The sequence below is a fragment of the Mercurialis annua genome, linkage group LG1-X (genome assembly GCF_937616625.2).
Source record: "Mercurialis annua linkage group LG1-X, ddMerAnnu1.2, whole genome shotgun sequence".
NCBI classification, from domain to species: Eukaryota; Viridiplantae; Streptophyta; class Magnoliopsida; order Malpighiales; family Euphorbiaceae; genus Mercurialis; species Mercurialis annua.
Window position 1 is genome coordinate 41,628,996 of NC_065570.1, and position 17,417 is coordinate 41,646,412.

The 17,417-nt window shown below is 39.9% G+C and overlaps 1 protein-coding gene across 1 annotated transcript; it reads left to right on the plus strand.

Moving 5' to 3' along the window:
- Positions 1-14,652: 14,652 nt before the first annotated feature.
- LOC126669728 (uncharacterized) lies at positions 14,653-16,857 on the plus strand. The gene is made up of 2 exons (XM_050363277.2): positions 14,653-15,930; positions 16,011-16,857. The coding sequence occupies exons 1-2, from the start codon at positions 14,653-14,655 to the stop codon at positions 16,719-16,721; spliced, it is 1,989 nt and encodes a 662-aa protein (XP_050219234.1). The 3' UTR covers positions 16,722-16,857.
- The last annotated feature ends 560 nt before the right edge of the window (positions 16,858-17,417 follow it).

Below are 17,417 nucleotides of genomic sequence, written 5' to 3' on the forward strand. Positions count from 1 at the left end.
CTATTCACCACTGCCAGGCTTTGCGATAACACCTCGTTGCTTGCTCTTATGGAGCGGTGGATGGATACTAGTCAGACGTTCCATCTACCTGTAGGGGAGCTGACAATCATTCCTCTGGATTTCTCTTTGATTACTGGGATAGCATTTGTGGTTTTGAAGTATAAGCACAGGTATATTCAGAGGCTTCTTGGTTGTGACCCGAGGGTAAAGGGGAGGGCTCTTGGATACACTGCGTTGTGGGATCATTACGTGCAATATGTTCCTAGTAATAGTGGTGAGGTAAACAGAGCTGCCCGAGCTTTCATCTTTTATCTTTTGGCGACTACTCTATTTAGCAACTGAAGTGGTACACTGCTTATGCTCCTTCTTCCCACTCTGGAAGATCTGGACGTGGCGGCGATCTATGACTAGAGGTCCCTTGTTCATATGTACATGAGTATGGACCGGGTGGTTCGAGGAGGATCCCGCATCAATGGCATGTGGCCGGTTGTGCATGTAAGTCTGATTTCTCACACTTTGCATCAACCAGTTTATCTCTTTGCATATCAGGGCCGTCCATTTAGCTATTCTGAGCGGATTTGGCGCTCCTCCACGACTAGCTATCTTTGTTCTGAGTCCCTTTAATATTTCTAGGACTATGCCCCAACTTTAGGTGGCCGTGTATCGGGACCAGTTAAACAATATGCCATGGATCGATGTGAGTACTTGTTTACTTGTATTTTGAATACCCCTTTTTCGATTGTGTTGTCTTCTTACAGCGGATATTCTCCCTATTTGCATATTCGTTCTTTGTGGAATACCCATACGGGGGCTCAGTGGTCTTATTGGCTGCAAGGTGCTATTGAAAGGTCGGGCATGAGTTATCTGAGGCATGGCACGAATTGTCGATCTTTGTTTTCAGGTGAGCGCATTTTTTGCTGGTGTGTTGGATCCAGTACCCGTATGATTCCTGTGGGACCATCATTGTCTATTATGCACGGGAGGGACGTCGTGACCCGTTCTCTTCGTCCGGATCTTAATGGTTACCCGGTGAAAGAGTTTTAATCTGCTCCACGACACAGCTATCTGGATGATTTCTTATCCATCCATCTTCTGGGTAGTTTTCCTCTGGTAGGTGCACCAAGTCTTCCGGTTCCGGATGTGGCTGCCGCTCAAGTTAAACATGCAGTTTTGAGACCCCAGGTATGTACCCTTTTCCCGGTCTTTCCTACTTCCCCTTGTTTCTGGACTACTGTGCTTCTGCTTCTTTCTGATTGATCTTTTAAGGAGAAGATATGCGTAGAGGCTGTGTTGTCTGTGCTAGGATTGACGTTCCTGGATCTCCTAGCTAGGTCCTTACTGGTGGGCAAGACGCTTCTTTTGGCATAGTTCCTGGTCTTTTAAGTTAGATGCCGAAAGCAACTGTTACCTTTGTAGTTGAAGGAAGAAGGGCAGGTCTCAGAGTCGGGGTAGGGTAAGAAGAAGGAGCAAAGACTTTGTCTTAGCCGTGGTGCGTCGGGACTGGTGCACGCCTCGGTTCCTATTTCTTACATGCCACATCCATTCAAGACTGCTGGTTGTACCCACGTTAGTGCTGTTCAGTGCGATTGTTTTTTGTTCTGGTTGGAATAATTATTTGCTTGTCTGAGTGTCTGACTTCCCGTTTTGTAGGTGTTGGTGTCTCAGGCCATGCAGTTGGCTGATGCAGCCTTCTACTAGAGGGATCAGTTGTACACTGTATTTATAAAGATAGGGGTAAAAAAGCCAGTTTGCAATATATTCTATCCGATATGTATGAATGAATGTATTTCTAGCCCATACTTCTCTCTAGTGTTTTGCAGTACTGTGTGGATGAGCTGAACCATAGTCTGGAGCGGGCAGGGTTGGCTCCTGCTGAGAGTGAAAATGTTTCCCCTAGCTTTCTCGGTAGGTGAGGAGGTCAAATACTAGGAGGTCATGGTGGTCGCGGAGACTATGCATCTTCTGCTTGTTACGGCTCTCAAAGGCCGAGACGGACGCGGGGACCACGCCTCTTCTTTAAGTCAGGTACATACTGGGTGTGATGACGACAGGCTCTTAGAGAGCTAGAGTAGTGTTACCGAGTCACTATCTTTGCAGTCGGACTCCGATTCTTAGACTGCACTTTTCTTGTATTATATTTATTTGACTTTCTGGATGTTGTACTCTTTGACAACGCTTTTTTATGCATTTTGAGTACATGTTCGCATCTTTATATTTTTACGAGAAATAGTCTGTTTATTTTATGCTTTCCGTCTGTTCTTCTAATCCGGAGTCGACAATTATGTATATGTTTGATTTGCGGAAAGCTTCTATACCTCAACTTCTAGTTGGAAACCTAATGCCCACTGATCTTTTGGCTGGTGAGGACCTAATGCCCCCTATCTTTTGGTGTGATGGAGACCTGATGCCCCCTGGCTTCTACTGTTAGGAACCTGATTCCCACTACTATCCAAATATTCTTCATAAGATGGAAGTGGCATAGCTCCTTTAGTTGAGTAGAAGGCCTAAAACCTGTGATGAGGGCTTCGATACCCCTGTTATCCTGATTTCCGCCTCATGATAGTAGTGGCATAGCGCCTATTTCAACTTGTAAATGCTTGTAACTCATGGTTCTTGAGCATCTTCTTAGAGTAATAGGAGTTAATCCCCCTACCATCTGTGATGAGGGCTTTGATGCCCTTTGTCATCTGGGATTTCGTCTCAAGATAGCAATGACATGTCTATTCTGACTCAATAGGCCTATTAAGAGGACTCTGCCATTCACTGTCATCCGGATTTTCTTCTCCGGGTAGTAGAGGCATGTTGCATGTTTGGGCTTTTCTAGAAATACAGAGACTTTGGAGTCTAGTCTTGAGGGTTTTAATGCCTTCTGCTAAACAGACGTTTGTCGTAGGATGGTAGTGACATTGTGCCTAAACTGGGTGGAAGGCCTTAACCCTGTGACGAGGGTTTCGATGCCCCCTACCATCCGGATTTCCATTTCAGGATAGTAGTGGCATAGTGTCTGTTAGGCGTTGCAGAGCCTTGTAGCATGTGGTTATCGAGGTGTATCTTTCTTGTGAAGGGCTTTGGGTATGTGCTGATTTATCATAGGTCGGAGGCTTTTGCTTGATTCTGTTAGAGGATGGAAGCCTATTGAGGGGACTCTGACTCTCCCTTTGTTATCAGAATTTTTGTCTCTATATAGTGGCGGCATGGTGCGTGTTTTGATGTACTCCTAGAGTGGGGGGACCTTAAGTCTCCAAATATGGATGGAGAGGAGTTCTTCTTCCCCCTACTGTCGCGGTAAGGAAGTCTTCTACCCCCTTGCTGTCTAGGTGAGGAAGTCTTCTACCCCCTACTGTTTGGCAGAGGAAGTCTTTTACCCCTTGCTGTCTAGCTGAGGAAGTCTTGTGCCCCCTGCTGTCTTGTTGAGGAATTGTTTTGCCCCCTGATTGTCTGTTTGGGGAAGTCTTATTCCCCCTTGTGTTTGTTAATGAAGGGGTTTGATGTCCCATGCTATTTAGATTCTTTTAAAATGGAGGCCTGTTACTCATTGAGTTTCTAGTCACTATGATTATGGAGATTTATGAGCCACTTCGGGGTGTCCAAATTTGCAAAAAGTGGCCCCGTTTTTCATTTTTCAGTACTTGTCCTTTTTGGACTCGGTACTATGAGCCTGTTCGGAGTGTCCAAATTTGCCAAAATTGGCCACATTTTTCATTTTTTTTTTCGAGCTTATCTATTGTAGACATTATATTTCCCCCTCATTTAGGCATTCAGTTTTATGGTGGGGCACTGGATGGTTTAATGAAGAGTCTGGCTCTTGTCTTGCTCATTCTAGACTCTATAGTCTGGCCTTCGACATATCGATCTGTAATTTTCATGATACTTTATGGGCATTCGACAATTAACAGCACTTCTGGAAAAAAGATGCCTAAGAAAATTTCTAATAATTTAATTATTATATATATATATATATATATACTTTTTTTAGTTCCATTGCCTCAGAGATTCTACTTTTAGAATTTATGGTCATTTCTCCTTTCTTTCTAGGTACATGTGATGGTCAATAAGCAATGTGCATGCGTGATAGAAGATTTGTATTACTGGCTCATCGTATATCCGATACAATTCAGATACTTTCTGTTTCAAGCGATCAATCAACTAGTCCTTTCGGATTTTCAAAATTGACTATTCTCACTTTGAGTGTTTTACACGATAGTAATCGATAATCATGGGGAGGACTTCTAGTGAACTCATATTCTTAAGGGGTAGAACATATTAAAACAGAATTTTCTCTAGGAATCGATTTCATTGATTCCTTGTACCGGTTGAATGAGCTGATTTATATATACAACTCGATTTTATCACTCATGCACGTATGGCGATTAAAAAGAACATGCGCATTAGATAAGACATCACATGAATGAGCAGAATAGATTTCATTATTGATTCTGGAGTTTTAATCAGATGAATAGTTTAGAAATAATCAAATGTAGGAAATACAATACAAATGTAAAAGCATTGTAAAATATTCAGGACAATAGATCTCCTAGAACCTGAGACTTGGGATAAGTCCCTATATCCATCTTGTTGGAGATGTCATGGATGTCTCGTTCGATCCGGGTGCCAATTCTTCTTGCTTCTAACGCTTGGTGTTTTCTTGAGTCTGTAGTAGAGCTTTCCCGGAAATTCTGATGCTTTACTCGTCTGTTCGAAAGTGGTTGGAATCCTCTCTTTTTCCGTCGATTGATCTGGAAAGCTAAGACCTCCGTTCTTCCACTTGGTTGTTCTAGATACATGGGATCCATGTTGTCCCCTCTGTTTTGGCTGTTCCGGGTTACTGAAACTCCCGCTGTTCCATTTGGTTGTTCTGAAAGGCTAAAACCTTCGTCGTTCATCTTTCGTCGATTTCATTTGGTTGTTTTGGGTAGGATGAAACTTCTGCTATTCCATTCAGTTGTTCTGGAAAGCAAAATCTTTCGTTTGTTTGATCTGAAGCTTTTATGGATGAGAATTAGTTGCTTAAGCGTCTACTAATCTGCTTGGGCTTTTGTACAACTCATGCTGGAGTCATAGAAGACCTTCTTTTCTGATTCTTTGGCTATATGGATCACTGATGCTGGTAAGAACCCTTTTTTGATTCGTCGGATGTTTGGGTTGCCAATGTATGAGTCGTGGTAGGACCGTTCTCTGGTCCTTCAGCTGTCTGGGTTGACAATGTAGGACTCTTATTGATTTGTTGGGCTGGTTGCTTGACGTTTTGGATGCCGGCTAGGTACTGGATAGAGCAGTCAGGAGAATGGCTGCAAGACAAGGGGTTAGTGCATGATGCGTGTATCTTGTTGTATCCACAAGGGGTTAGTATAATGGTTTTTGGATGCATGAGATGTGTGAGATGCAAATGCATGATATGCAGGTGTTAGTTTGAACATATAGTATCTAGCAAGTAGCAAGTTTGGCATATATAACAATTGACATCACGGAGACATATTATTCCTTCCAACCTTATTTCTCCCACACACGTGTTCCAGGCAAGGTTTGATTCCTAGGATTTTTGGTTTGGTCCCTCGCATCGTAATATAAGAGTCGACGTATACCTGCAAGCTCTCTTTAGCAGTTCTAAACATACAAGCGATAATAGTGGATGTAAGAGTTCGTTTGTCCCTTCTAAAGGTGAAAGTCTGTTTTGAAATCTGGAATATTTTAGGCTTTTGGCTGGTCAAGTGCATGGACAGACACTTGACTGGACTAGTATTGGAGTTTGTAATCAAGTGAAGAGGTTTCACTTGGTTGAGTTTATATTTTAGGTCTGGTCTAACAGACTGTTTTGAAAAAGATGGTTTTGAAAATTGGAAAATTTGTTAGGCCAGACGTAATACTATAACTGAAATGGTGATTTTGAAATTTGGACTTAGAATACTTACATCAACGTGCTGTCTGAAACACAATCATTATGCTGGGTATTTTCCTAGAGGGTAGTGTTTAGGCTGGAATGCATCTGGGCTGAGTCATTTGGTCTTGGTAGTAAACGGTTTAAGGCTCCCACTAACAGGTATACCTTTTACAGGTCTCCTTAATCAAGATTTCAAGCGACCGAGGTACTGGGCTGTGAGTGAGACTACTCCGCATAAGATGTTTTGGACGTTGGAGAGCAATGCCAGTGCGTGAGAGCGGCTTTGACTATCGAGGCTGGAAAGTGACTTCTAAAGAGTGGGTGAGAAGAGAAAGTCTAATGCAATACAATAGGTGCAAATGTGTCTGGCCAATAAATCTGGCGATTGATAAAGCGCAAGCCGTGTGGTTTAGGTCCATGGCAACCGGTTTTTAAAAATAATTATGAAAATTTCTTTATGTTTTATGTTTTAAAAACAGTTGTTTTTAATATCCAGCGGAGTCGCCACAGTGAGCGGAGCGAGGTTCGGGGGGTGCTCGCCCAAGGCTTATGGCTGACTTCTCGATTTGGAAATGGGTTTTAAAAAATGAAGTCGCCACCTAGTTCAACTAGGAAATGCTTTTTAACCGAATGGGTAACCTTACTCACCTATGGGTAAGATTACCGTGCATCATACAAAAGACTAAGGTTCGTGGACCTCCCCGAGACTCTTGTGGTTGGCTTATTGGTTACAAGTTTTATTTGCCGGACATATTTGCATTAATCTCATATCAACAGTATATGCAGTTCATAGATATAAAGTTGTTAATTAAACATCTATGAAAGCGTGTAAATAGGTTTGACCCGCATATGACTCGATCTAGACTGCATTTAAGGCAAGTAACAATTACTCCTAAACATACATCTAACCTTAGAGGTTTCAAGCAAGTAACAAAAGTCTGGCTGGTCTGGATATTTTACATGCACAAAGCCTAAACCGGATGTAAACGGTTGTTTGATTGATTTTACTAATGAGTCTTGAAAAACCTATACAACCATTACTACGTTTTCATGGTCATCCTATGATGTATAGGTGATGGGCTAGAATTGCATTAATTGGCTAATTTATGTGGTTAGTCCTTTAACCGGTTAATTAAGATGCTTTTTGAAAGCAGTAAACACTATTGGTATGGTCATGGGCAGTTTGGTATACATGCAAGATAAGGGATACTTTGTAACCTCGTTGACCATCGGTCTGGCCGGAACAGGTTCTCAGTAAGATCACGAGAGTTGTGCGTCTCGTCAATCTGTTTCTACTGATTGTATCCGGAGTCAATTTTGAGTTTGGGTTAACCTGGAATCGGCGCTGGAAGTTGCTGGTTTGCTAGTCCTTGGGCTCGTGGGCCCGATTTATATACTATGTACATTTTCGGACTTTTGGGTTCGTTTTACATGAGGCTTGGCCTATTACAAAGCATAAACATAAAGTGCATGGAAAATAGTATATCTAGGCCTTAATGGAATCTAATTCCGAGCTCAAACGAGCCCCAAAAGCTAATTCGAAAGTCTGGGAATCGTTTGAACGATTTGGGAAGCAATCTAGAAGCAGGAATCATCAAGAACATGGCGCAGGTATTACTGCCGGCGCCGGCAGTTAGCAACTATGGAAATGCAAATATGGAAATTATAGAGTGTTTAAAACTTATTTAAACAAAAAAAAATAAAATTTACAGTGACTCTTTTTAGGTGTTTTTCATGGCAAAAATAGCTAAAAATGCCTAGAAACATGCATCTTAGGGGTTTAAATCAATTGGATTTCTGGACTTAAGCATAAAAAAGTTAATTACATCTAATTAACACGCCTATCAACGATTTCATGGCAATTTAGTATTAAGTCTAGCATGGCAATTTTATGGTTAAACACTGTAAAATCCAACATACACCCTAAGTCAAATAATCACAGTAATTAACATATTCATGGAAAATATTCATGGAAAATCAAAGGAAACTGATAGAGGGTGCTCAGAATTTTTGGTGTGAGTCCTTGGCTCGTTTGCTAGCGAAGTGGATGTGGAATCCAGCTTTGAATCTGGTGCTTATTCCGCGTTCTTAGAGAATTAACACGTATTTGTGTTTCTAGGAATGGAAGTTGGTGTAGTTTGGTGTATGTGTTGTTATGTTCAGCTAGGGTAGGATTTCTTTCTAGGATTTCTATGGGTTTTCTGGTGTTTAATTGCCAAGCGTCAGCTAAAAGTCAGTTTTGGTGCCTAAAAGTATTAAAAAGGACTCTTGGGACCTTATGAGTTTGGTTATGCTCAATTTTAATCCGTAAAACTTGCAACTTGACCCATAAACTTCTAAGACATTGCAGTTAGTCCAATTTCTGAACTTAGACTATAATCTCTTTGGATTTTTCTGGGCTATTACGCCTTATTATGTTTTAATCCTCTAAGTTTGCAGCTCTGCACTGATTACGCCTACTTGGATTCTAATAAGCAAATCTGTAGCTTGCCACCTGGACGGATTCCTCTAAAAATCATCATTGGACGCTTCAGTTCCTTATCACTTTTTACTTGTTGGGAAAATAGGCGTCTACACCCTTACTATTCGTTCAAACATAATTGGACTTCCAAAGTGAACCGAGAACTTTCCAAATTGAGAAAAGGACTACCAAGGTGATAAATGAATGTGTTATCAGTTGTTTAAGTCGTAATTGGTAAGGTTAAAGGATTCTAAGTTGTCTTATAGGACTTTACTAGTTCGAGTTGTTAAGTAAAACACCAAACATATGAACTAGGGTTTCATATGCCGAGGTTGTACAGAATTGTGGTGTTGGTCTAGTCTTAGACCAAGGATGTGTCGTTAGAGTTAGCGTTTACGGTATTAAACGCATTCTAACTTTGTATTGTAACAGAGGATCAGAGGAGCTACCAGACCGACTAGTTATCATATCTGAGGGTTCGATAGATCGACGAGTTATCTTATTATCATCATATAACTATTAAAATGAGTTTCCATATTGTTTTTGTGTATTGTTATATAAATATATTTATTATACGATATACTATATGAAACACATTGCATAATATTGAGTTTATCGAAATGATTATCCTTTGTGATTTGCCTAAAAGTATGAAAACCAGTGTAGTGATCCTTGAAAACGGGCTACCTAAAATGCGTCAATAGAACTGTGAGATCACCGGTGTTTGTTGAGTCTTAGATGTTAGTTGTAACTAACTCTAGATAACAGACACAAGGTTGAACTCGATGGAAATATCTCGGGACCTGTGTCTAGTGAGTTGAACTCGGTAGAAATATCTCCGGACTCATACCTTGGGTTTTAAGCAGTATCCTGGGACAATGTCATCTAGTATAGGTTAACTCGGTAGAACTATCCCAGGACAATACCCTTTTGATTGATTGATTGATTTGTAATGATAGATTGTGAATAGACTATAGTCTGTTTTTATATGATCGTAAGACTAGGATTTCAATCGGATCTAATACATGTGTTTGTTTATAATCGTTTTGTTTGCATATGGAATATTATTTTTAGAGTTAATAACATATAAAATCACCACTTTTATATGAAATCTAAAAAACAACACGACTTTTAAAACATGTCAATTCAGGGCATCACCTTTCATTTCTTTTCAAAAATAACATGGGCATATTTTTAAGTAAAATTTTGTTGAAATGGACCCTCGATAGGAGTGCCACGTGTCATACCACGTCAACAAAAACATAATTAAAAATTGTCGATGTTGTTTTTAAAAAGAAACGAAAGGTGCTGCCCTGAATTTACACTTAGTGACTTGTATATATACATGTATGTGTATGTTTTGTATATGTTTCCGTTCTGTTTTCTTTTCCTAATTATGTTGTTTTATTAGAAAGAGTTTTATCATTTAGGCTTGCTACGGGTTTCGGAGCAACCACTCCCATTCTCTAGCGCCGGTCGCGGTTCGAAAATCGGGTCGTGACAAAGTTGGTATCAGAGCAATTGGTCTAGTTACCACTTCTAGTATATGATTTAATTGCAGTTGGTCCATGTTACCACTCTAGTATGTGATTGAGTACCAAGGAACTACTGCAGCACCTAGGATCCTAGTCCTTTCTAGACTCGTACTTATTGAACTTTGTGAGCTATGTGTTGTCTTTATGAAACATATACGTATGTTTTGAAACCTGTTTACATGTTTGATTAAGTTTGGGAATGCATCAGTGTTAAGATGACTTTTTAAGTTGCTTAAAAGAAAGATTGATCACTTGTAGTGTGAAAAGGGTTTGTATGGTATCTCATGTTTAAGTTTCAGCAAGCCTGAGCCAAGTAGAGCTCAGAATCATGCTACTTTTGACGGGGAGGAAGCTCCTCCTGTTTATCAGAATGGATTTCATGCAGAAAATGGCGGATCACCTGAGATCCATCATAATGGGTTTATGAGTGACAGTGAGAGATCTTTCTAGGCTCGGGTTGGTCTGTGACACCCGAGGTAGAGTACAGTGAGGAGAGTGGGAAAGACACTTCAGAAGATTCTTCAGAGGACTCAGACATTGAGGTATTTAGAGGTGATACATTCTGGGCTGAGGTATAGAGCTATCGTAGTCTGAGAGTGGATGTATTAGTAAGAAAGATTCAGGCAAAGGCAAGCCTGAATAGCATTAGGAGCAGCTAGGTTCATTCTCTAGGGGTATATTCTCTGTTGGGGCATATACTATTGAGTTTTAGCATATGGTGGAGGAGGTTCCTGAGCTGAATAGGGACAATGAAGAGGTCAATCGTACGTACATAAGAGGTTTAGGGCCAAACTTTATTGTGTTGTTCGACGACGCATCTGATCATTTTGGGTGAGCATCTAGTAGATTTCGTCGGATAACTAGTGACCATGAGTGGGATGGAAACCCCATTCGACCTTTCTACTTTCGATACGAGAGGTCAGTGTCTACTGTGCTTAGGAGTGGTGCTCCTAGTAGGTGGTTCAACCCTAGGTCAGTACCTAGGGGTAGAGGTAGAGTGAGACGAGGTAGACACCATGGATCAGGCTTAAAGATCTGTGATCCTAATGTGCAAATTTAGGCATCCCCAGGAATGATATTGTTTGTATGTTTTGTGTGTTTATGTTTGTTTAAGTTGTTGATAGTTATAGTATCTATGGTTTAGCCGATAAGGCATGCTTTTGTAAAATAGCACATCGATACGATAATAGCGTTAGCGATGAACATAGAGAAAAAATGCCAAGTAAATGAAAAACCTACACACTAATCATTAGAATTCGTATATGAAAGAATAACGCATATAATATAGAAGATGTGAAACGTAATTCCTGATATTACATTTTCTTTTATCGCGAACGGTGGAAAGTGATATTGAAGAAAGATGGTTATGAAGAATCGGTACGTGTGCCTAAGGGCTGTGTTATCCAAGTATATGATGTAGAAAATGGATGGTGAAGATGGATAATTAACAGGAGGTTTTGAACTGAACGTTTAATCAAAATTGTTGGAAGAGAATATTGTTAGTTGCAAAACGCTTAGATAAGTCTTAGAGGATAACATAGTTAACCAAATATCGAAGTCATAATAAACTCCAATAAATAATAATTAAAAGCCATTAATGTTGCAGAGTTTATAATCTGGAGGAACTTACCTTTTTATAGAGATGTGAAACTTTTATGATTTTTAATAGTACAATTATGCTCAGACCTCTCATGTGGCATGTCATATTGATTACGTTAGTAATGTACTAGCATACATATATATTTTCTATATAAAATGCATTTTTGAAAATGTAAATCATGCATCATAATTGTGCAAGTATATAGTAAGAACATGATTTAAAAAGAGCGACTCTTTAGTATTGAGAGAGGTCATCACTCTAAGCAACAACAATACTAATGTTTTTGAAAGTATGACTATGATCATATTTGATTTCTAACGAAAGATTTGGAAAGCCGGCAAAGATGTTTTAAATTTTTATTTCTTTTATAACTAAACTCAGATGTAAGACACTATGACAAATAAAAAAAGATCATTAATAGGAAGGGATGGAATTAAGATTAAAATTGTAAACTGAACCCCAGTACAAGAATTGAGCCATGTTAATAACAAGTACTAATGGATATGAAGAAATTAGAATGGGTGTATCGAGACGAGAATGGGATATCGACGGCAGTATGTACGACCGAAAGATGGGAGTTAAAGAGATGTATAGGTCCGAAGGAGTAACGAAAGAAGATGAAAGTTTATTATTTTGGCTGAGAGTCATAAATAGGTCAGACAAGGTATATACATATTGAAAAGATTTGGGCGACGCATGATGAAAGTAAGTGGCAAAAAGAAAGTACAAGATTAACATTGATAGTCGAGATATAAAAATAATATATAAATGGAGATGGTAGATGTGTAATAAAATATGGAGTATCCAAAGGATCGAGAAAAGTAATATGAACTTTTCTCTTTATGACAACGTTTGCAGCGGAAAGAATGGAAAGAACGAGATGATTATGAAGCGATATATCGAAACAAAGTGCAAAGAAGGAGCAATGAGAAGGAAATAGAAGATTTCATAGTATGTGAAAGAGGTGATAATGGTTTAAACCGATTAAAGGAGCGCAAGGAATTGATAAATGAATATGATATAATAAGAGACAATATCAAGTTTTCTGTGGTTGTCTAACATAATGCATAATTTGCAATGATTGCAATAAAAAGAGTAAAGTAAGTTTAATGACGAAGTCATATTAGGAGTGAGCGAAGGTACTGCTATAAGTAACAAAAAGTTATTCGAGAAGTGAAGTATGATTATGCTATAAGCATTATAAGAATGTAAGGTGTGTAGTTAGAATAGGAAATAAGGTTACTTTCCTCACCTTGGAATGAAAAAAGTATAGATACAATCCAAAAGAGTCGTATAAACGATGATGTCACGAAGAATGAGATCGAATGTTGCACGTGAATACAAGGGAAAAATTATTCTTATCAAGTAATAATAAAGTATGGGATCAGCTTTATGCAAGGAGTAAGAATGATATATCGAACGCAAGATAGATGGTCCGTTCGATTAAATATAAAGGATTGCACAAAACAAACAAATACAAGGTATAACGGACAATAAGGAATTGTAGAAATGGATTATTACAATTTGTTTATCAAGATAAGGAGTATGTGTGAAAGGTATAAGTAGTGATAGTTCAGGTCATTAGTTGTAAAACAGCTTATGCATGGCAATGAATTAATCAATGAAAAGTTATCGGAATTGTCAATTATAGTTCTGATTGTGATTGTATAACGGAGTATACGAAACGAATGATTAAAGTCAGTATTGAATGTAGGAGTACAAAGAGATAGTAAATTGTTTTTGACTTGTATGGTTGACAAGAAGCTCGTTATTATCTTTAAAAGATAAGAGTAATGAGAGTTAAAAGCTGGAAAGTTTAAGAAGAACAATATCAATCGTATCACACTCAACTTTGTAAGAGGAAGGTAATATATATAAGGCGATAAGATATGTGATATGAGTTTGCTTTTGGCATCAAAGATTTGCTAATGGTATCTTAGTTAATACGACACTAAGAAAAATAGTGGATGTATCATGTGATAACACATATAAAAGAAACATATAGAAACCGAGGAAGACCTGGATATAGACAGAATGGGTTCCGAACATGACAAATGTGGAACATATGCAACTGCTACATGTTAATCTAAGAAGTATAATCTGAATAAGTATATTAAACGGATCGCAAAATAATAGTTTTAATTGGAAATAATTATTCGTTGGAGCAGTTATTTGCGGGACTAAGTGAAAGCTTAGATAATTAATATAAAATAAAATATAAATACCAAGCTAATAATTTTCATGCCAATGTCCCTTTAATATTTTTAAGAAATTCTTGAAACATTTTTGTAATTTTTAGAGATCGATTTAATTTTGGGCGCAACGAAAATTAAGAATTTAAGTTAAAGTGCAAATTAGCCATTTTGAGCTTAATGGTTCTTGAACTGCCGGTCTGAGTTTGATCCAACCTACAAAAGAAGATAGGTTAGAAGGATTCGAGCCGGTGTTGGCTCGAATACCCTCCGATGCCTAAGTCAGATAGTTTAGAGTAATGTTGAGAGTGAATATGAGTGAAATTACGTTTACCTGACTTAGGGCTTGGTTTATATACACCATAGTCATTGTGCTGTACTAGGAGTCTTCTCCTTTATTCTGATCTCATCTTCTGGATATGATGAGATGTTCTTCGTCCTTATCCCTGATCTTCAGGGAAGCTGGACTTATCCGAGCTATTAGTTAGTTATCGTTAAGTACTGGGTCAAGGACCTGTGACTGGTCCTATCCGTTCTGGATCTGTGTCATGCCACTGTCTTCTGGTACTGTTTCGGGTGTGATATCCATCATTAGTCCCTCCCTAAAGATTGTGTCTCTCAAGTATTTATGCTTGTTGGTCCGGGCCATTCGTTTGGGCCTGTTTCTCGTGGTACGCTTTTGCTTTTTTGCCCGTTGGAAGTAACTGCTTCCTCCCTTGTCTTTTCAATTTCGTTTTTCAAAATTCAAACTGCCATCATTTCATGTTCCTGAATGTCCGCCACGTTTGTATCCTAGTAACTGCTGTCACGGTTACCTAGATCTTCTTTAAATTTCTTCTTCTTCTTTTTTCTTTCCATTTTCTTCTATCTTGTTCTTTGCTGATTGCTTCCGAAATTTTCTTGCTTTTCTTCGCTGCCATTATTATTTTTCTTCCTTGTGGTTTCCAGGTAAGCTTCGTCTACTTTCTTGATTTTCCATACTAGATATGACTCGTACTAGGTCTTCTGTGTCTCTCCCTTCATCTGGCGCTGCCGTTGATTATCGTAATTCTTTAAGTTCGTTCGTCACTAATATTGATAGAGAGTCTTTGGGTGAAATTCGTGATGATTTTGGTATTCCAGTTGCTTATTCTCTTTCAGTTTGTGGTGCTCGTATGAGTGCTAATGAGAATGTGGGAGATGGCAAGGTAATCGTTTATAAGGAGCAATTCCGTTGTGGCCTACGTTTCCCTTTAGATCCTTTGATTGAGTCTTTTGTTAAAGACTATGGGATTCCCTTAGGTCAGATCCATCCAAACGCCATTCGTGTCTTGTGTTGCTTTATTGAGTTAGTCTGTGACAGAGGCCTGTCTCCTTCTTTGGGTATGTTGAATGAGCTTTTCTTCATAACGCGTAGGAGTAATGAATTTTATCATCGTTTGGCTGCTCATCGAGGCAAACGTCTGATTGACGCTCTGCCAAAGATTACTAAGCGTTGGCAACGTTCTTTCTTTGTTGTGGGTCACGATAGTGCTTTTGCTAACTTCCCCTGTGACTGGGTGGATGAGTCTGAGTCCCTATCTTTTTCTCCCCTATGCGTTACTGACTCAGAAGCCCTAGATTCTTTAGTGGATAATGCCCAGTCTCAGTTATTTGATTGTTGTGACCTAGTGGATAGGTACTTGTACCGTAAGTTCCCTCATATTGAGTTGCCTCCTCGTACTGTGATTGAGGGGCCTCTTGAGAGTGATGGTACCCTGTCCCAGTCTTGCCGTTCTCCTTCACCTCTATCTTTTGTAGATTTGACGTCTGCGTCTCAGGGTATGCTTCTTGTTAGTCCTTGTTTTGCTTTTATTATATTTAGATGTTTATTTATGCGTGTTGCCTTTGCAGGAATGGGGGAGGACTTTCTTGATGCCTTGACTCTGTCTTTTGATGATGATTCTGCTGTCATTACTGGGTCTCGTCCTGCATCCTTGCCTCCTCGTCCTTCTGTCAAGATTGAGAAGGGCGTTGAAACTGGACTTCCGGCTTCCTCTAGCAAGAAAGGGCGTGATCTCCGTGACCGAACCAGACAGGGGCTTGCGAAACGCCTTAAGAAAAATTTAGATGCCTGTCCCAATCCTAGAGAGTGGTTGGAGCAGAATGTTGAGGGGCTGTCGGCTTCTTCTTCTGAGGTGGGTGCTTTGTTTTCTCAATTTGTGCAATTTCCGAAGGATATGGAAGTTTGGGACAGTTGTACTGGGTCAGGTGCTTGTGACCGGATTGATTCTGCCTTGCTGCAGGTATTCATTTCTTCTGGTTTCTTTTCTCTGTGACCTTTTAGTGTCTTCTCTTTCCTCATCCTTTATTTTCTTGTTTTCAGCTTATTCAAGGGAATGCCGTGGTCCGTCGCAAGGTGGAGGAGACTGCGGCGTTGGAGTTGAGGCATGAGAAAGAGAGGGCTGCATTACGGGACTCTATGTCTGCGGAGAGGACGAAACTGAACAAGCAGCATCAAACAGCCCTGGATCGTGTTAAGATCCTAGAGAAGAAAGTTTCTGACCGTGAAGCTACGTTGTTGCAGCTTCAGGCTACATGTGAGAGGTTGTCTCAAGAGCAGCAGAATAACAAAAGGGATGCAAATATTTATGTGAGCGGGTGCTTGACTGACTTTTGTGCCACCGTGATCAAGATAGTACGTGAAGACTATCCCGACTATGACATCAACAAGTTTCTGTCAATTGACCTCCGGGCTCTGGGTCAACGCGTTGCGGCTAAGGTGGCTGCCAAGAAAGCTGGGTCGTCTCTATCACCGGTGCTTCCTTCTGATGTTATCAGCGAAGGTGTGAAAGATGCTGTAGATCCTCCTGAGAAATTATCGGGTTCTGACCCAGATGCTGGTAGTGACAAGGGTCCTCTGGGTCAATCCTCCGCGTCAGAGACAGCTTTGGTATTAGTCCCAGGCTCTCATCTTTCTGATGCTCAGGATCAAGATCCCTCTGCTTCTGATGTAATCGAGGAAACTTTGGAGGACAAGATTCCGGACGATACGATTGGTCCAAAGGAGGGAGCGACCCATCCAGAGGAAGAGTGATTGGCCGTTTATTGGGCCGTTTAGCTAGCTTTCTAATTTCTGTACTACTTTTGCTGTAGCACTTCTGTACTTTTATTTCTTTTGCTTGGAGGGTTTCATGGGAAACTCTCCTTTTTCTGTCATTTCTGAACATTTTCGATACTTTATGAATGTCGTTTCTGTTTGCTTTTTGTTGCGTCTATACACTGAGTCATGGTCATGTATGATACTATAGAGGATATGTTAGAAAATGGAAAAAATGCGAGATGCAACTTTATTCATTATTCGTTTGTTACATCTTTCACTGGAAATATTTCTTCAAATTCTCGATATTCCATGTTCTAGGCAATGGTGTGCCTTCTAATTGAGCTATTCTATATGCTCCTTTTCCTACGACTTCCGTGACTCGGTAAGGACCGTCCCAGTTGGGCTCGAGTTTTCCTACTCCGGCCGCTCCTTTCCCTATTTCTGCTTTTCGAAGGACTAAGTCTCCTTCTGATAGACTTCGTTCTTTGACTCTGGCATTGTGATACCTAGTCATTTGTCTGCGATAAGCTTCTGCGCGTATGGCTGCTTGGTGCCTTCTCTCTTCCAGTAGATCCAGGCACAGCTTCAATGTTTCTTCATTGCGCTTTTCGTCTATGATCTGTACCCTTAGTGTGGGCATTCCCATTTCTACGGGGAGGACAGCCTCTGTTCCGTAAGTGAGTCGGAAAG